This window comes from Pogoniulus pusillus, chromosome 20, assembly GCF_015220805.1.
Source record: "Pogoniulus pusillus isolate bPogPus1 chromosome 20, bPogPus1.pri, whole genome shotgun sequence".
Taxonomy (NCBI): Eukaryota; Metazoa; Chordata; class Aves; order Piciformes; family Lybiidae; genus Pogoniulus; species Pogoniulus pusillus.
Window position 1 is genome coordinate 21,303,653 of NC_087283.1, and position 19,632 is coordinate 21,323,284.

The 19,632-nt window shown below is 61.3% G+C and overlaps 2 protein-coding genes across 7 annotated transcripts in view; one reads left to right on the forward strand and one right to left on the reverse strand.

Annotated features, from left to right (window-relative positions):
* NDRG4 (NDRG family member 4) overlaps positions 1–13,212 on the forward strand; it is a 37,353-nt gene extending 24,141 nt beyond the window's left edge. For 2 of the 6 annotated variants that reach the window (XM_064160568.1, XM_064160572.1), the window contains 13 exons: positions 3,413–3,533; positions 3,805–3,867; positions 4,588–4,648; positions 6,923–7,009; positions 7,103–7,159; positions 7,920–8,023; positions 9,048–9,104; positions 9,195–9,246; positions 10,800–10,847; positions 10,950–10,985; positions 11,121–11,172; positions 12,104–12,142; positions 12,789–13,212. In XM_064160568.1, the coding sequence (XP_064016638.1) occupies positions 3,413–3,533; positions 3,805–3,867; positions 4,588–4,648; positions 6,923–7,009; positions 7,103–7,159; positions 7,920–8,023; positions 9,048–9,104; positions 9,195–9,246; positions 10,800–10,847; positions 10,950–10,985; positions 11,121–11,172; positions 12,104–12,142; positions 12,789–12,943 (932 nt within the window). In that variant the 3' untranslated portion in view covers positions 12,944–13,212. Of the gene's footprint in view, positions 1–3,412; positions 3,534–3,804; positions 3,868–4,587; positions 4,649–6,922; positions 7,160–7,919; positions 8,024–9,047; positions 9,105–9,194; positions 9,247–10,799; positions 10,848–10,949; positions 10,986–11,120; positions 11,173–12,103; positions 12,143–12,788 lie in introns of all 6 variants that reach the window. The other 4 variants (XM_064160569.1, XM_064160573.1, XM_064160567.1 and 1 more) reach the window with 2 other exon arrangements.
* A 5,808-nt stretch (positions 13,213–19,020) lies between these two features.
* MMP15 (matrix metallopeptidase 15) overlaps positions 19,021–19,632 on the reverse strand; it is a 9,589-nt gene continuing 8,977 nt past the window's right edge. The window contains exons 9-11 of the mRNA XM_064159761.1: positions 19,424–19,554; positions 19,187–19,317; positions 19,021–19,074 (exon numbers count right to left, since the gene is read on the reverse strand). Of these exons, the coding sequence (XP_064015831.1) occupies positions 19,021–19,074; positions 19,187–19,317; positions 19,424–19,554 (316 nt within the window). The remainder of the gene's footprint in view (positions 19,075–19,186; positions 19,318–19,423; positions 19,555–19,632) is intronic.

The window sequence follows — 19,632 nt, forward strand, 5'->3', positions numbered from 1 at the left end:
CCCAACCTGCCCCAGTCCCACATTTAGACCTCCCAACCTGCCCCAGCTCCACATTTACACCTCCCAACCTGACCCAGACCCACATTTACACCTCCCAACCTGCCCCAGCCTCACATTTACACCTCCCAACCTGACCCAGTCCCACATTTGGACCTTTCAACCTGCCCCAGTCCCACATTTAGACCTCCCAACCTGCCCCAGCCTCACATTTAGACCTCCCAACCTGACCCAGACCCACATTTACACCTCCCAACCTGCCCCAGCCTCACATTTAGACCTCCCAACCTGACCCAGTCCCACATTTGGACCTTTCAACCTGCCCCAGACCCACATTTAGACCTCCCAACCTGCCCCAGCCTCACATTTAGACCTCCCAACCTGACCCAGACCCACATTTACACCTCCCAACCTGCCCCAGACCCACATTTACACCTCCCAACCTGCCCCAGTCCCACATTTACACCTCCCAACCTGCCCCAGCCTCACATTTACACCTCCCAACCTGCCCCAGACCCACATTTACACCTCCCAACCTGCCCCAGACCCACATTTAGACCTCCCAACCTGACCCAGCCTCACATTTACACCTCCCAACCTGCCCCAGACCCACATTTACACCTCCCAACCTGACCCAGACCCACATTGAGACCTCCCAACCTGACCCAGCCTCACATTTACACCTCCCAACCTGCCCCAGACCCACATTTAGACCTCCCAACCTGCCCCAGCTCCACATTTACACCTCCCAACCTGCCCCAGACCCACATTTAGACCTCCCAACCTGCTCCAGCTCCACATTTGGACCTCCCAATCTGACCCAGCCTCACATTTACACCTCCCAACCTGCTCCAGCTCCACATTTAGACCTCCCAGCCTGCCCCAGCTCCACATTTACACCTCCCAACCTGCCCCAGCCTCACATTTAGACCTCCCAACCTGCCCCAGCCTCACATTTACACCTCCCAACCTGACCCAGCCCCACATTGAGACCTCCCAACCTGCCCCAGCCTCACATTTACACCTCCCAACCTGACCCAGCCCCACATTTAGACCTCCCAACCTGCCCCAGACCCACATTTACACCTCTCAACCTGCCCCAGCCCCACATTTAGACCTCCCAACCTGCCCCAGACCCACATTTACACCTCCCAACCTGCCCCAGACCCACATTTACACCTCCCAACCTGCCCCAGTCCCACATTTAGACCTCCCAACCTGCCCCAGTCCCACATTTACACCTCCCAACCTGCCCCAGACCCACATTTACACCTCCCAACCTGCCCCAGCCCCACATTTAGACCTCCCAACCTGCCCCAGTCCCACATTTACACCTCCCAACCTGCCCCAGACCCACATTTACACCTCTCAACCTGCCCCAGTCCCACATTTACACCTCCCAACCTGCCCCAGACCCACATTTACACCTCCCAACCTGCCCCAGCCTCACATTTAGACCTCCCAACCTGCCCCAGTCCCACATTTAGACCTCCCAACCTGCCCCAGCTCCACATTTACACCTCCCAACCTGCCCCAGCCTCACATTTACACCTCCCAACCTGCCCCAGCCTCACATTTACACCTCCCAACCTGCCCCAGCCTCACATTTACACCTCCCAACCTGACCCAGCCCCACATTTAGACCTCCCAACCTGCCCCAGACCCACATTTACACCTCTCAACCTGCCCCAGCCCCACATTTAGACCTCCCAACCTGCCCCAGACCCACATTTACACCTCCCAACCTGCCCCAGACCCACATTTACACCTCTCAACCTGCCCCAGACCCACATTTAGACCTCCCAACCTGCCCCAGACCCACATTTAGACCTCCCAACCTGCCCCAGCTCCACATTTAGACCTCCCAACCTGCCCCAGACCCACATTTACACCTCCCAACCTGCCCCAGACCCACATTTACACCTCCCAACCTGCCCCAGACCCACATTTACACCTCTCAACCTGCCCCAGACCCACATTTAGACCTCCCAACCTGCCCCAGACCCACATTTAGACCTCCCAACCTGCCCCAGCTCCACATTTAGACCTCCCAACCTGCCCCAGACCCACATTTACACCTCCCAACCTGCCCCAGCTCCACATTTACACCTCCCAACCTGCCCCAGTCCCACATTTACACCTCCCAACCTGACCCAGTCCCACATTTACACCTCCCAACCTGCCCCAGTCCCACATTTGGACCTCCCAACCTGCCCCAGCCTCACATTCAGACCTCCCAACCTGTTCTGGGGGTTTTGGGCAGAGCTGACCCTGGGCAGGGCTGGTGACCCTGCTGGGCACCTCCTCAGCTGCAGGCTTGGCATTCCCTAGTCCCATCCCTGCCTCCTCACCCTCCTGGCTCTGCCTGCCCACCCTGGCTGTGGCTTCTGTTGTGTGGCTGCCTGCAGGGCAGGGGCAGGAGGGCTGTGGTGGCACATCGGGTCCTGAGTGGGAGGGCAGTGAGAGGGCAGTGGGAGGGCACTGAGAGGGCAGTGGGAGGGCACTGGGTGGGCAGTTTGAGGGCAGACAACCTCTGCCCAGCCTGCTCAGCCTGGCTGTGGCTGCCTGCAGGGCAGGGGGCAGGAGGGCTGCGGTGGCACATCGGGGGCTGGTTGGCAGGGCAGCGGGAGGGCAGTGGGAGGGCACTGGGAGGGCAGCAGGTGGGCACTGGGAGGGCAGTATGAGGGCAGACAACCTCTGCCCAGCCTGGCTGTGGTTTCTGTTGTGGCTGCATGCAGGGCAGGGGCAGGAGGGCTGCAGTGGCACATCGAGGGCTGGTTGGCAGGGCAGTGGGAGGGCAGTAGGAGGGCATTGGGAGGGCAGTGTGAGGGCACTGGGGGGGCAGCAGGAGGGCACTGGAAGGGCACTGGGAGGGCAGTGTGAGGGCAGTGTGAGGGCACTACGGTGCAGCAGGAGCGCACTGAAAGGGCACTGGGAGGGCACTGGGGGGGCAGCAGGAGGGCACTGGGAGAGCAGTATGAGGGCACTGGGAGGGCACTGAAAGGGCACTGGGAGGGCACCGGGGGGGCAGCAGCAGGGCACTGGGAGGGCAGTATGAGGGCAGACAACCTCTGCCCAGCCTGGCTGTGGTTTCTGTTGTGGCTGCCTGCAGGGCAGGGGGCAGGAGGGCTGCGGTGGCACACCGGGAGCCAGTTGGCAGGGCATTGGGAGGGCACTGGAAGGGCAGTAGGAGGGCACTGGGTGGGCACTGGGAGAGCAGTATGAGGGCAGACAACCTCTGCCCAGCCTGGCTGTGGTTTCTGTTGTGGCTGCCTGCAGGGCAGGGGGGCAGGAGGGCTGCGGTGGCACACCGGGGACCGGTTGGCAGGGCATTGGGAGGGCAGAGGAGCTGTGCCCAGGCTGCCCCCTGTGCTGGGGCACTTGGTCTCTGATGCCCAGCCTGCCCCCTTGCCAGACAAGCTGTGCTTCAACACCTTCTTCAACTATGAGGACATGCAGGAGATCACCAAGCACTTCGTGGTGTGCCACGTGGATGCCCCCGGGCAGCAGGCAGGAGCCTCACAGTTCCCCCAGGGGTAGGTGCCAGCTGGCTGTGCCCACTGAGGCCTCACCTCTCTGCCCACCGAGGTTCTTGCTGCCTGGGCAGTCGTGCCCTGCCTGCAAGGCTCTCACCAAACCAGCTCAAAGCCCTCCAGCAAGCTGCCTGGTCCAAACAGTGTGGTTGATGCCAGGGGTTGGGGGTGGCATCTCCTTGCCCACTTTTGGGCAGCCTCAGCTGCTGGGTTGCAGCTTTCTGAGTCTGGGCAAGGTTCCATTAGAGCTGTGCTGTGCCCCTCTGTGCCACAGGTACCAGTACCCATCCATGGACCAGCTGGCAGCAATGTTACCCAGCGTGGTGCAGCACTTTGGGTGAGTCTGCTGCCAGCCGAGCCTGCTGGGCAGGGGGCAAGGAGTTGGGGCTGGGGGTGGCAGCTGGCACCCTGGTGGTCTGTGACTGCATGTGTCAGTGCCCCTCTGTGCCACACTGCGTGCCTGTGCCCCTCTGTGCCACCCTGTGTGCCTGCAACCCTCTGTGCCACCCTGTGTGCCTGTGCCCCTCTGTGCCACCCTGTGTGCCTGTGCCCTCTGTGCCACCCTGTGTGCCTGCAACCCTCTGTGCCACCCTGTGTGCCTGTGCCCCTCTGTGCCACCCTGTGTGCCTGTGCCCTCTGTGCCACCCTGTGTGCCTGCAACCCTCTGTGCCACCCTGTGTGCCTGTGCCCCTCTGTGCCACCCTGTGTGCCTGCAACCCTCTGTGCCACCCTCTGTAACTCTGTGTGTGTGCCTGTGCCCCTCTGTACCACTCTGTGTGCCTGTGCCCCTCTGTACCACCCTGTGTGGTTGTGCCCATCTGTGCCACCCTCTGTAACTCTGTGTGTGTGCCTGTGCCCCTCTGTACCACCCTGTGTGCCTGTGCCCCTCTGTGCCACCCTCTGTAACTCTGTGTGTGTGCCTGTGCCCCTCTGTGCCACCCTATGACTGTGTGCCAGTGCCCCTCCGTGCCCCCCTGTGCCTGGGCAGGGAGGTGCCGCAGGGGGAGCCGGGCTGGTGCCCGCTGTGCCCCCCAACACTGAGCTCTCTGCTCCCCAGGTTCAAGTACGTGATTGGCATCGGCGTGGGGGCAGGAGCCTACGTCCTGGCCAAGTTCGCGGTGAGCCAGAGGCTGGCACAGCCTGGCCTCCCCTTCCCTCTGCCTCCTGCCAGCCCCAGGGGGGTGGGCACGAGCAGGACCTGACCCCCTTCACCCACCCCCCCTCCTGCATGCCCACCCTGCAGGGCTGGGCAAGCCTGGATGCCCACGGGCACGGCTGCCATGGCAGAGCAGAGGCTCACCCAGGGATGGGCTCTGGGCAGTGGGCACAGGGTTGGGGCTGTGCTGCCTGGGGGAGGGAAGGCTGCAAGGGAGAGCTCAGAGCAGCCTCCCAGAGCTGGGCAGCTGGAGAGGGTCCAGAGGAGGCCACCAAGAGGCTCTGAGGGCTGGAGGAGGTCTCCTATGGGCACAGGCTGGCAGAGTTGGGGCTGTGCTGCCTGGAGAGGAGAAGGCTACAAGGGAGACCTCAGAGCAGCCTCTCAGGAGCTGAGCAGCTGGAGAGGGTCCAGAGGAGGCCATGAGGAGGCTGTGAGGGCTGGGGAAGGTCTCCCATGGGCACAGGCTGGCAGAGTTGGGGCTGTGCTGCCTGGAGAGGAGAAGGCTCCAAGGTGACCTCAGAGCAGCCTCCCAGAGCTGAGCATGGACTTGGATCAGCTGGAGAGGGTCCAGAGGAGGCCATGAGGAGGCTCTGAGGGATGGAGGAGGTCTCCTGTGGGCACAGGTTGGCAGAGTTGGGGCTGTGCTGCCTGGGGGAGGGAAGGCTCCAAGGGAGACCTCAGAGCAGCCTCCCAGGAGCTGAGCATTGAATCATAGAATCAACCAGGTTGGAGGAGACCTCCAAGATCATCCAGTCCAAGGAGACCTCAGAGCAGCCTCTCAGGAGCTGAGCATTGAATCATAGAATCAACCAGGTTGGAGGAGACCTCCAAGATCATCCAGTCCAGGGAGACCTCAGAGCAGCCTCCCAGGAGCTGAGCAGCTGGAGAGGGTCCAGAGGAGGCCACCAAGAGGGTCTGAGGGATGGAGGAGGTCTCCTACGGGCATAGGTTGGCAGAGTTGGGGCTGTGCAGCCTGGAGAGGAGAAGGCTGCAAGGGAGACCTCAGAGCAGCCTCCCAGGAGCTGAGCAGCTGGAGAGGGTCCAGAGGAGGCCATGAGGAGGCTGTGAGGGCTGGAGGAGGTCTCCCATGGGCACAGGCTGGCAGAGTTGGGGCTGTGCTGCCTGCAGAGGAGAAGGCTCCAAGGTGACCTCAGAGCTGCATTGCAATATCTGAAGGGGCTGCAGGAGAGCTGGGGAGGGACTTTGGACAAGGGCTGGCAGTGCCAGGCTGAGGGATAACAGCTTTGAGCTGGGAGAGGGCAGAGTGAGAGTGGAGAGGAGGAAGAAATGGTTGGCAGTGAGGGTGGGCAGAGCCTGGCACAGGTTGCCCAGGGAGGTTGTGGAGCAGAAAGACACAGTGAGGGTGGGCAGAGCCTGGCACAGGTTGCCCAGGGGAGGTTGTGGAGCACAGAGACACAGTGAGGGTGGGCAGAGCCTGGCACAGGTTGCCCAGGGAGGTTGTGGAGCACAGAGACACAGTGAGGGTGGGGAGAGCCTGGCACAGGTTGCCCAGGGAGGCTGTGGAGTAGAGACACAGTGAGGGTGGGCAGAGCCTGGCACAGGTTGCCCAGGGGAGGTTGTGGAGCACAGAGACACAGTGAGGGTGGGCAGAGCCTGGCACAGGTTGCTCAGGGAGGTTGTGGAGCACAGAATCACAGTGAGAGTGGGCAGAGCCTGGCACAGGTTGCCCAGGGGAGGTTGTGGAGCACAGAATCACAGTGAGGGTGGGGAGAGCCTGGCACAGGTTGCCCAGGGAGGCTGTGGAACACAGAATCACAGTGAGGGTGGGCAGAGCCTGGCACAGGTTGCCCAGGGAGGTTGTGGAGCAGAGAGACACAGTGAGGGTGGGGAGAGCCTGGCACAGGTTGCCCAGGGAGGTTGTGGAGCACAGAGACACAGTGAGGGTGGGCAGAGCCTGGCACAGGTTGCCCAGGGGAGGTTGTGGAGCACAGAATCACAGTGAGGGTGGGGAGAGCCTGGCACAGGTTGCCCAGGAGAGGTTGTGGTGCACAGAATCACCCAAGGGGATCAAAGATCACCTCCCTGGAGGTGTTCAGTGCCAGGCTGGATGAGGCCCTTTAAGCTGCTAAGAGATGCTCCCTGCCCACCCTTTAAGGTCTTTGCCAACCCATGCCAGGCTCGATGCCAGGCTAGAGCCACCTGTAGCCCAGTGGGCACATGCCCATGGTGCTTCTCCCTCCCCTGCTGAGCCTCTTTGCCCTCTTGCTCTCTGCAGCTCATCTTCCCTGACCTGGTTGAAGGCTTGGTCCTGATGAACATCGACCCCAACGGCAAAGGCTGGATCGATTGGGCAGCTGCCAAGGTGGGCACGGCCCTGGTGCCCACCTCCTGGCCCTGGTGCTTGGTTTGGGGCAGCCAAAGGGGTGCCATAACTGCCTGTGCTCCCTCTTCACAGCTCTCTGGCCTCACCAGCACACTGCCAGACCTGGTCCTGTCCCACCTATTCAGCCAGGTAAGGGCTCCACGTGGTGCCAACCCTCTGCCAACCGTGCCCTACCCGGCATGCCAACCTGCCACAGTGCCACTGGACCTGTCCCATGCCCAGGATGGGCTTAGGCAAACCCTGCCTGTGCCCCTTCATGCCTATGCCCCACCTGGCTGTGTTGTCTGCACCATGCCCATGGTGCCAGCTGGGTCACTCTGCTTGCTGGCTGCCACAGTGCCACTGGACCTGCCCCCATGCCCAGGATGGGCTTAGCCAAACCCTGCCTGTGCCCCTCCGTGCCCATGCCCATGATGCCAGCTGGGTCACTCTGCTTGCTGGCTGCCACAGTGCCACTGGACCTGCCCCCATGCCCAGGATGGGCTTAGCCAAACCCTGCCTGTGCCCCTCCGTGCCCATGCCCATGATACCAGCTGGGTCACTCTGCTTGCTGGCTGCCACAGTGCCACTGCACCTGCCCCCATGCCCAGGATAGAGTTAACCAAACCCTGCCTGTGCCACCCCATGCCCATGCCCCACCTGGCTGTGTTGTCTGCACCATGCCCATGATGCCAGCTGGGTCACTCTGCCTGCTGGCTGCCACAGTGCCACTGGGTCTGCCCCCATGCCCAGCATGAGGTCACCCAAACCCTGCCCGTGCCCCTCCATGCCCATGTCCCACCTGCCCAACCACACTGCCCAGCACCCTGCCCCTTTACCCCGGGCACCTTAAGGGGGCTTAGCGTCCGGGTGGCACCCAGTGAAGGCTGTGCCCCCCCTTGTGGCACAGGAGGAGCTGATGAACAACACGGAGCTGGTGCAGAGCTACCGGCAGCAGATTGGCACCGTGGTCAACCAATTCAACCTCCAGCTCTTCCTCAACATGTACAACAGGTGAGTGCCCCCTGCCAGCCTCGGGCACTGCTGCCTGGCACCAAGGGCACCAAGGCAAGCCTGAGCCCTGCTGGGTGCTGCCAGCACCTCCCTGCCTCGCTGTGCCCACGGAGCTCTCAGCCAGGAGCTGTGATGCTACCTGTGCCATGGTATCTCCCCTGGGCTCTGGGTGTTGGCACAGGCCTGGCAAAGGGGCAGCAAGGCTCTTGTGAGTGGGCAGAGGGCATTGATGCCATGCTGGGTGCTGATGCCATGGCACAGCTGCTGCCTGTGCCCTGCCAGGGGTGGCTGTGAGCTCTGTGCTGGGAGCTGTGTGTGGGCAGAGGGCATTGGTGCCATGCTGGGTGCTGATGCCATGGCACAGCTGCTGCCTGTGCCCTGCCAGGGGTGGCTGTGGGCTCTGTGCTGGGAGCTGTGTGTGGGCAGAGGGCATTGGTGCCATGCTGGGTGCTGATGCCATGGCACAGCTGCTGCCTGTGCCCTGCCAGGGGTGGCTGTGGGCTCTGTGCTGGGAGTTGCGTGTGGGCAGAGGGCATTGGTGCCATGCTGGGTGCTGATGCCATGGCACAGCTGCTGCCTGTGCCCTGCCAGGGGTGGCTGTGGGCTCTGTGCTGGGAGTTGGCACAGGCCTGGCAAAGGGCAGCAAGGCTCTTGTGAGTGGACAGAGGGTATTGGTGCCATGCTGGGTGCTGATGCCATGGCACAGCTGCTGCCTGTGCCCTCTCAGGGGTGGCTGTGATCTCCTCTGGGCTGTGTGCTGGGGTTGGCACAGGCCTGGCAAGGGGCAGCAAGTCTCTTGTGAGTGGGCAGAGAGCTTTGGTGCCATGCTGGGTGCTGATGCCTTGGCACCACTGCTGCCTGTGCCCTGCCAGCAGTAGCTGTGGCCTCCTCCACCCACAGGATGCCAGGGCAGCAGGTTTTGGGTGCTGCTCATCCAAGCTGGCAGTGCCCCAGGCCTTGCAGCATGGCACAGGTGGCAGCAGCTCCCCGTGGGCATAGACTGACTCCTCTCCTCCTTTGCCAGCCGCAGGGACCTGGACATCAACCGCCCTGGCACCGTGCCCAATGCCAAGACGCTGCGGTGAGTCAGGCTGGCATGGGGTGGCATTGGGGTGGGGGGTGCCCACTCAGGCCATGCCCTGACTGTGCCACTTCCTCCTCTTCTTTCCAGCTGCCCTGTGATGCTGGTGGTTGGAGACAATGCTCCTGCTGAAGAGGGGGTGGTGAGTGCTGGGGCAGTGCCCGCAGGGTGGCACGCAGGGTGCCCGTTCGTAGCCCTCAGACAGGAGGCTCAGCCCCTGTGCCAACCTTGCCATACCTGGAGGGCTTCTTCCCCTTTCCTCCCGCATCCAGCTGTGCTCACAGATGCGTTGGCACTCGTGGGCACAGCCTCTGCTTGGCCATGTGTGCCCAGCCAGCTGCTGGCACACATCTGCCTGGCATGGCCAAGTTGGCACACGGTGTGTAACTGCATGCACCCCCAGGCAGGTGTACATTCATGTGCTCATAGACCTCTGTGCCATGTCAGATGCCACACCAGATGCCACACCAGCCCTCCCCCCACCTCCCCCCTCCTCCCCTCCCCTCCCCTCCCCTCCCCTCCCCTCCCCTCCCCTCCCCTCCCCTCCCCTCCCCTCCCCTCCCCTCCCCTCTGCGCTCTGATTGGATCCAGTTTGGGCTCTCTGGACCCTAATTGGCTCCAGTTTGGGGTTGCCAGATGTGGTATGCTCCAGTTTGGGCTCTCTGGATTCTAATTAGCTCCAGTTTGGGGTTGCCAGATGTGATTGGCTCCAATTTGGTCTCTCTATACCCTCATTGGCTCCAGTTTGGGCTCTCTAGACCCTGATTGGCTCCAGTTTGGGGTTGCCAGACCCTGATTGGCTCCAATTTGGGCTCTCTAGACCCTGATTGGCTCCAGTTTGGGGTTGCCAGACCCTGATTGGCTCCAATTTGGGCTCTCTAGACCCTGATTGGCTCCAGTTTGGGGTTGCCAGACCCTGATTGGCTCCAATTTGGGCTCTCTAGACCCTGATTGGCTCCAGTTTGGGGTTGCTCGACACTTATTGGCTCCAGTTTGGGCTCTCTGCACTCTGATTTGCTCCAATTTGGGCTCTCTGGACCCTGATTGGCTCTGTTTTGGGGTTGCCAGCCCCTGATTGGCTCCAGTTTGGGCTCTCTGGACCCTGATTGGCTCCAATCTGGGCTCTTTGCACCCTGATTGGCTCCAGTTTGGGCTTTCTAGACCCTGATTGGCTCCAGTTTGGGCTCTCTAGACGCTGATTGGCTAAAATTTGGGCTCTCTGCACTCTGATTGGCTCCAATTTGGGCTATCTGCACCCTGATTTGCTCCAGTTTGGGCTCTCTGGACCCTGATTGGCTCCAGTTTGGGGTCGCCAGACTCTGATTGGCTCCAGTTTGGGCTCTCTGGACCCAGACTGGCTCCAGTTTGGGGTTGCCAGACCCTGATTGGCTGCAGTTTGGCCTCTCTGCACCCTGATTGGCTGCAGTTTGGCCTCTCTGCACCCTGATTGGCTGCAGTTTGCTCTCTCTCTCTCTCTCTCTCTCTCTCTCTCTCTCTCTCTCTCTTTCTCTCTCTCTCTCTCTCTCTCTCTCTCTCTCTCTCTCTCTCTCTCTCTCTCTCTCTCTCCATTTGGCTGGGGTGGGAGATGGCAGCAGATGGCACCACGGGGACCTTGCCAGCTCCTCGGTGCCAGTGGTGCCAGCCTGAGGGCACAGCAGGATGCTCACCTGCCCCTCCCTCCCTTTGCACCCACAGGTGGAGTGCAACTCCAAGCTGGACCCCACCACCACCACCTTCCTGAAGGTAGGTAGGAGAGGGTGCCCATAAAGTGCCAACCCTCTGCCCCCCTCCCCCAGCAGTGGCACCCTGCCCAAGGGGTGCCAGGGCTTACTCTTCTCTCTGCAGATGGCTGACTCCGGTGGGCTGCCCCAGGTGACACAGGTGAGCCCCTTACCCACTCACTGGGTGGGCACACTGAGCCCTGAGATGTGTGCCAGGCTGGCACAGTGGGCACAGGGTCGAGGGGAGACTTTTGGAGCTGGCACTACCTTGACTCCCTCTGCTCTGTCCCCACAGCCTGGCAAGCTGAGCGAGGCCTTCAAGTACTTCCTGCAAGGCATGGGCTACAGTGAGTGCCAGGGCTGGGCAGGGGGGGCACTGTGCCCGGGTGACCTGGCCTGGGGGGCTGGCTCTGTGCCCTGGCTCTGTGTCCTTGTGTGCCCGGGACCCTCTGTGCCACCCTTTGTGTGTGAGTGACCCTCTGTGCCACCCTGTGTGGCTGTGACGCTCTGTGCCACCCTGTGTGGCTGTGAACCTTTGTGCCACCCTTTGTGTGTGAGTGACCCTTTGTGCCACCCTGTGTGCCTGGGACCCTCTGTGCCACCCTTGGTGTGTGAGTGACCCTTTGTGCCACCCTTGGTGTGTGAGTGACCCTTTGTGCCACCCTGTGTGCCTGGGACCCTCTGTGCCACCCTTTGTGTGTGAGTGACCCTTTGTGCCACCCTGTGTGCCTGGGACACTCCGTGCCACCCTGTGTGGCTGTGACCCTTTGTGCCACCCTGTGTGCCTAGGACACTCTGTGCCACCCTGTGTGGCTGTGACCCTTTGTGCCACCCTGTGTGGCTGGGACACTCTGTGCCACCCTGTGTGCCTGGGACCCTCTGTGCCACCCTGTGTGGCTGTGAACCTTTGTGCCACCCTTTGTGTGTGAGTGACCCTCTGTGCCACCCTGTGTGGCTGTGAGTGTGTGGGAGTGACTCTTTGTGCCACCCTGTGTGCCTGGGACCCTTTGTGCCACCCTGTGTGGCTGTGACTGTGTGTGAGTGACTCTTTGTGCCACCCTGTGTGGCTGTGACCCTTTGTGCCACCCTATGTGCCTGGGACCCTTTGTGCCACCCTGTGTGGCTGTGACCCTCTGTGCCACCTTGTGTGCCTGGGACCCTCTGTGCCACCCTGTGTGCCTGGGACCCTTTGTGCCACCCTGTGTGGCTGTGACTGGTCTTGGGGAGCAGCTGGCACAGCTGATGCCCTCTCTCTGCCCACCCCCACCCCGTTGCCAGTCACCCACCTGAAGGACCGGAGGCTGAGTGGAGGCTCAGGTACCGCTCGGTGCTGCTCAGCCCATGCCCGCTGCTGCATGGTGCCCGCCTGGCCTCTGCCCTCTGGCTGCCTGGGCACCTTTGGGAGCAGCCTGGGCACGGGGCTGGCACTTCCCAGTTGCCAGTTGCCCTCTGCCTAGCTCTGCTTTGCCTGAGATCACCTCAGCCAGGAGGCTGAGAGATGCCACCCGGAGCGGTCTGCCCGCTGTGGGCACGCTCTGGGCACCGTACCCACCCTGCAGCAGGCCGGGAGCTGTGCCTGCTGGGCATCCTGCTTGGAAGAGGGAGGGTGGGGGGGGGTGGGGGTGGTGCCACCTTCTCTGCACACCCTGGGAAGCTCCTATGCTGGAGCCCAGCATGCCCAGGAGACCTGCCCAGCGCCTCAGGGGTGCCCTACCCTTGCCCTGCTGCCCTTTGCCAGCCTCTCTTGGCACAGCACCGCATGCTGCAAGCTTCCCTCCCTTCCAGGTGGCAGCAAGCGGTGGCTTTGCTCGCCTGGGCACGATGCCAGCTTGGTGGTGGTGGTGGTGGTGGTGGGGAGGAGGAAGGGTGGTGGTGGGGGTGGATTGAGGGACCCCCTGGCAGCCTTCAGAGGGCACCCCGAGGCCGCAGCTGGGCTCTGTGTGTGTGTGTGTCGCCCCCGCAGTGCCCTCTGCCAGCATGACTCGCCTGGCACGCTCCCGCACCGCCTCCCTCACCAGTGCCAGCTCCGCGGAGGGCACTCGCCCCCGAGCCTGCACCCACTCGGAGAGCAGCGAGGCCATGGGGCAGATCAACCACACCATGGAGGTATCGTGCTGAGGGGGGAGAGGGCACAGTGCCCGGTGCCCACCTCTCCTTCCAGAGCCGTCTGCCAGCCGCCAGCGTCCTGCCAGCTGCCACCCGCCTGCTCCTCCTCCGCCCAGGGTCCTCCCCTCCCCCCACCCACGCCGAGGTCTTCTTCCCCTTGCCTGGCACCGGAGGGAGGGGGTTGCCAGTCGCTGCCTTTGGCATCTGGCTCAAAGGTTTCAGCCCAGAAGCGATCCTCCCCTTCCCTGGCATGGGCCTGGCACTGGTTTGGGAGGGTGGGTGGGTGGGTGGCAGAGGTTGGGGGCGGTGAGGAGCCAGGGCCAGGCTAGGGGAGCAGGGGCAGGGTGGGCAGATGGGGACAGCACCCTGGTGAGGTGGGGCAGGGTGGCAGGCTGTGGGCACCCCGTGGAGAGCTTGGTCCCTCCAGGTCAGAGCAGAGGGATGCCAGGGAGAAGGAGGGCAGCTGCCTAAGGGGGGTGGTGGTGTTGGGGGAGGGGGGGGGGTAGGGGTCACTGGGCCACTCCTGGGGATGCAGATCCCCTTTGTCTCCACTGGCACAGCTGGCATGGGGTCCCCCAGAGTGCCCAGGAGCTGCTGCCTTTGCCCTGCTCAGAGTGGCACCTCCTGGGTGGCTTCCTCACCACCTGCCACCAGGGAAGCAGTGGGCATAAAGGGGGGTGGATGGGGGGGGGGGGAGTGCTGTGTGCCCTGCCATACTTGGCACTTCCAGCTCCCAGGCTCACACACCACCAGGGCTGGCAACGTTGGCATGGCACAGCTGCCCTCCAGCTCTGCCACTGGAGCCCTTAGCAATAAGCTGAGACACCAACCTGTCCCTCAGCGCTCTGCCCTGCAAGGTGCCAGCAGTGCCAGGGCTGTGGGGTGCAGTCCAGACCTCTGCCTTTGCCCACACAGCTGCCCACACCTACCACCATGCCAGGGGTGTGCTGCCAGCAGTGCCAGGGACACTGCCAGCAGTGCAAGGGACATGGGGAGCAGCCCAGACCTCTGCCTTTGCCCACACAGCTGCCCACACCTACCACCATGCCAGGGGTGTGCTGCCAGCAGTGCCAGGGACACTGCCAGCAGTGCAAGGGACATGGGGAGCAGCCCAGACCTCTGCTTTGCCCACACCTACCACCATGCCAGGGATGCTCTGCCAGCAGTGCAAGGGGCATGGGGAGCAGCCCAGACCTCTGCCTTTGCCCACACCTACCACCATGCCAGGGATGCTCTGCCAGCAGTGCCAGGGACATGGGGAGCAGCCCAGACCTCTGCCTTTGCCCACACCTACACCATGCCAGGGATGCTCTGCCAGCAGTGCCAGGGATGCTCTGCCAGCAATGCAAGGGACATGGGGAGCAGCCCAGACCTCTACTTTGCCCACACCTACCACCATGCCAGGGATGCTCTGCCAGCAGTGCCAGGGACGCTCTGCCAGCAGTGCAAGGGGCATGGGGAGCAGCCCAGACCTCTGCCTTTGCCCACACCTACCACCATGCCAGGGACGCTCTGCCAGCAGTGCCAGGGACGCTCTGCCAGCAGTGCCAGGGACATGGGGAGCAGCCCAGACCTCTGCTTTGCCCACACCTACCACCATGCCCCTGTGCCCTCAGCAGGGCATCTCTCAAGGGCTTGGCTCCCCACCCCCCTGGGTGGATCCAGCCTCTGGGGCTCGGCAGGGAGAGCTGCACCATGACACACCCCCCCCCGCCCCGACCACCACCACCTCCCCCCTACCAGCCTCTGCTGCCCACCCTTGCACCCAGGGCAAGGCAGAGTCCTTCTGGGTGGCACCACCTGGGCAAGCATCTCCCCTCCCCCCCCCCCCCCCCCCCCCCCCCCAAAGTCTCCCTGGTGAAGGGGTGCAGGGGGCAGGGGGCTCCTGGTGGGTGTATGAGGGCTTTTGATCCCGAGATTCCCAGCTCCTCCCCTATGGAACAACTCCCCCCCGGGGGGCTTGCCCGCTCCCCTCCCCCCCTTTCCCCTTGCCCCACTTCGGTTTGCTGTGTGCTTCCTTCTCGGCGTGACTCCGGCGTGGCTCCGGTGTGGCTCCCACTCCCCAGCTCCTGTAGCTCCCTGCTGTGACCTCTTTGTCTCTTCCAGCTGCTATATAAACACCTCCGCGGAACACAGCTAAGGCTTTGTCTGCTCTCTGACCTGCCTGGAGGGCTTGGGGAGGGGGAAGATGCTTCATCCTCTTCACCTTCCTCCCCTCCCGGGGCTTGGTTTGGTTGTGCTCTCCTTTGGCTTCCTCCATTCCCTTCTTTGGTTTCCTCCTTTTTTTCCTCTCCTTTCCTTCTTTGGTTTCCTCCTTTGCTTCTTTCCTCTCTTTTCTTCTTTGGTTTCCTCCATTTCCTTCTTTGGTTTCCTCCTTTGCTTCTTTCCTCTCCTTTTCTTCTTTCCTCTCCTTTTCTTCTTTCCTCTCCTTTTCTTCTTTCCTCTCTTTTCTTCTTTCCTCTCCTTTTCTTCTTTCCTCTCAATTTCCTTCTTGGTTTCCTCCTTCTTTCCTTTCCTTCTTTGGTTTCCTCCTTTCCTTCTTTCCTCTCTTTTCTTCTTTCCTCTCCTTTCCTTCTTTGCTTTCCTCCATTTCCTTCTTTGATTTCCTCATTTTCCTTTTTCCTTTCTTTTCTTCTTTCCTTTCCTCTTTTTCTTCTTTCCTTTCCTTCTTTCCTCTCCTCCTTTTCTTCTTTCCTTTCTTTTCTTCTTTCCTTCCCTCCTTTCCTTCTTTCCTCTCCTCTTTATCTTCTTGCCTTTATTTTCTTCCCTCCTTTCCTTCTTTCCTTCCCTCCTTTCCTTCTTTCCTTCCCTCCTTTCCTCTCCTCTTTTTCTTCTTTCCTTTCTTTCCTTCTTTCCTTCCCTCCTTTCCTTCTTTCCTCTCCTCTTTTTCTTCTTTCCTTTCCTTTTTTCCTCTCCTCTTTTTCTTCTTTCCTTTCTTTTTTTCTTTCCTTCCCTCCTTTCCTTCTTTCCTCTCCTCTTTTTCTTCTTTCCTTTCTTTTCTTCTTTCCTTTCCTTCTTTCCTCTCCTCTTTTTCTTCTTGCCTTTATTTTCTTCTTTCCTTTCCTTCTTTCCTTCCCTCCTTTCCTTCTTTCCTCTCCTCTTTTTCTTCTTTCCTTTCCTTTTTTCCTCTCCTCTTTTTCTTCTTTCCTTTCTTTTTTTCTTTCCTTCCCTCCTTTCCTTCTTTCCTCTCCTCTTTTTCTTCTTGCCTTTATTTTCTTCTTTCCTTTCCTTCTTTCCTCTCCCCTTTTTCTTCTTTCCTTTCCTTCTTTCCTCTCCTCTTCTTCTTCTTGCCCTTATTTTCTTCTTTCCTTTCCTTCTTTCCTCTCCTCTTCTTCTTCTTGCCCTTATTTTCTTCTTTCCTCTCCTCTTTTCCTTCTTTCCTTTCTTTTCTTCTTTCCTTTCCTCCTTTTCTTCTTTCCTTTCTTTTCTTTTTTTCCTCTCCTCCTTTCTTCTTTCCTCTCCTTTTCTTCTCTGGCTCCCTCCACTCCCTCCTCTGCTTTCTGCTGGTTGCCGCACGGCAGGCGGGAGAGCCACGAGCTCGCCCCAGGCTGCTACCCAGAAGACCAATCCCTTTATTGAAGCTAAGAGTGGCACTCAGGCAGTGCATTTGCTACCTGTGTGTGTCCTTTGATAGGCTCCTGCTGACAGCAGCACCCAGGGGTTCCCAGGGCTGGCCAGCCTGCCCCCCTTCAAGGCTCCCTTGCACAGCCAGCAGCCAACTTTCACACCTGCTCTGCTCCCCTTCCCTGCAGCTGTGCTCCTTATCAGAGTGACCTTAGCATCACCCTGCCTGTGCTCCTTGGTTTTCAGACTGCTCAATTCTGCTCCCACCCTGACACTTTGGAGTTGTTCATTTTTTACCCACCCCCAGTGGGTTGTTCTTTTACTTTGCTTGGTTGTTGTTTGCCTTTCCTTTGTGGAGGGGGGGGAAGCAGAATTGAATCCCTTTCTGCTTGCCTTGAGTACAACCTCGGGGGGAAATGAGGGGAGGGGGAATGGTCCTAGGGGTGTGGAGGTTGTGGCTGTGGCAGTTTAAACTTGGATTGAACTAACCTGTTGCTGTAGAGAGGATTTCATGTGTTGGAGATGAGAAAAACAACCAACAGAAATCTGCAGACTAATAAAAGATGTTAAGAATCTCCTCTGATCTCCTCGACCTGCTGCAAGGAGAGCTCCACCTCCAGTCCTGCTTCTCCTCACCTCCAATCCTGCCTCCAGCTCGGCTGCCCCCCAGCAGAAGAACCATAGAAGCAATCAGGGCTGGAAGGGAGCACAAGGAGCAGGCAGTGCCAACCCCTGCCATGCCCAGGGACACCCTACCCTAGAGCAGGCTGCACACAGCCTCAGCCAGCCTGGCCTCAAACACCTCCAGCCATGGGGCCTCAACCCCCTCCCTGGGCAACCCATTCCAGCCTCTCACCACTCTCCTGCTCAGCAACTTCCTCCTCCCCTCCAGCCTCACTCTCCCCACCTCCAGCTTTGCTCCAGCCCCCCCACTCCTGCCACTGCCTCCCAGCCTCAAAAGTCCCTCCCCAGCTTTTTTGCAGCCCCCTGCAGATGCTGCAAGGCCACCAGAAGGTCCCCTGGGAGCCTCCTCTGCTGCAGCCTGCACAGCCCCAACTCTTTCAGGCTGTGCTCACAGCAGAGCTGCTGCAGCCTCTCAGCATCCTCCTGGCCCTGCTCTGGACACTCTCCAGCATCTCCACAGCCCTCTTGGCCCAGGGGCTCCAGCACTGGATGCAGGACTCCAGGTGGGCTCTCAGCAGAGCAGAGCAGAGGGGCAGAATCCCCTCCCTGGCCCTGCTGCCCACACTGCTGCTGCTGCAGCCCAGGCTCTGCTTGGCTCTCTGGGCTGCAAGTGCACACTGCTGGCTCCTGCTGAGCTTCTCCTCCAGCAGCACCCCCAAGTGCCTCTGCTCAGGGCTGCTCTGCAGCCTGGCACTGCCCAGCCTGCATTGGTGCTTGGCATTGCCTCCCCCCAGCTGCAGCACCTTGCCCTTGGTCTTGTTGCAGCTCCTGAGCTTGGCTTGTGCCCACCTCTGCAGCCTGCCCAGGTGCTTCTGGCTGCCATCCCTGCCCTGCACAGGACACAAAGCTACTGGAGTGAGGCCACAGTAGGCTACTAAGATGACACCAGGGACTGTGGGAGCTGGAGTTGTTCAGCCTGCCCAGGTGCTTCTGGCTGCTTTCTCCCTGGGGAGCATTCAAGGCCAGGCTGGATGATGCTTTGAGCACCCAGCTGAGAGGTGTCCCTGGGCATGGCAGGGGGGAGGTTGGAGTTGATGATCTCTGAGATCCTTTCCAACCTCAACCCTTCTGGGTGGCTTCATCATCAATGCTGCTCCTCCACCCCTCCTCAGCTCCAGCCTTTTACCCCCCTGCCTCCAGGCTCTCCTCTCTGCCCTGTGCAGACCCAACTGTGCCACCTTCCAAACAGAGAATACCATCAGTGTGGTCCCTGCCCTGCGATCCCCTCCGGCACCGCCAGAGGGCGCTGTGGGGCGCAGAGTGGAGAGAACCCCTAAGGCTCCCAGCGAGCAGCAGGAGCGATCCCTTCCGGCACCGCCAGAGGGCGCTGTGGGGCGCAGAGTGGAGAGAACCCCTAAGGCTCCCAGCGAGCAGCAGGAGCGATCCCCTCCGGCACCGCCAGAGAGCGCTGTGAGGCGGGGAGGGGGGAGATCCCCTACGGCTCCCAGGGTGCAGGAGGAGTGATCCACTCCGGCACCGCCAGAGGGCGCTGTGAGGCGCAGAGTGGGGAGAACCCTTACGGCTCCGAGCTAGCAGGAGGAGCGTTCCCCTCCGGCACCGCCAGAGGGCGCTGTGCGGCGTGGACATGGGTAAACCCCTACGGCTCCCAGCGAGCAGCAGGAGCGATCCCCTTCCGGCACCGCCAGAGGGCGCTGTGCGGCGGGGAGCGGGGAGAACCCCTACGGCTCCCAGCGAGCAGCAGGAGCGATCCCCTCCGGCACCGCCACAGGGCGCTGTGAGTCGCGGAGGCGGGAAAACCCCTACGGCTCCCAGCGAGCAGCAGGAGCGATCCCCTCCGGCACCGCCACAGGGCGCTGTGGGGAGCAGAGTGGGGAAAACCCCTACGGGTCCCAGCGAGCAGCAGGAGCGATCCCCTCCGGCACCGCCAGAGGGCGCTGTGAGGCACAGAGTGGGGAAAACCCTTACAGATCCCAGCGAGCAGCAGGAGCGATCCCCTCTGGCACCGCCAGAGAGCGCTGTGGGGAGCAGAGTGGGGAAAACCCCTACGGGTCCCAGCGAGCAGCAGGAGCGATCCCCTCCGGCACCGCCAGAGAGCGCTGTGAGTCGCGGAGGCGGGAAAACCCCTACGGGTCCCAGCGAGCAGCAGGAGCGATCCCCTCCGGCACCGCCACAGGGCGCTGTGCGGCGCGGAAAAACTCAAACTGCTCCCATGGAGCAGGAGGAGCGATCCACTCCGGCACCGCCAGAGAGCGCTGTGAGGCGGGGAGGGAGGAGAACCCTTACGGCTCCCAGCGAGCAGTGGGAGCGATCTCCTCCGGCACCGCCAGAGGGCGCTGTGAGGCGCAGAGTGGGGAGAACCCTTACGGCTCCGAGCGAGCAGGAGGAGCGTTCCCCTCCGGCACCGCCAGAGGGCGCTGTGCGGCGTGGACATGGGTAAACCCCTATGGCTCCCAGCGAGCAGGAGGAGCGATCCCCTCCGGCACCACCAGAGG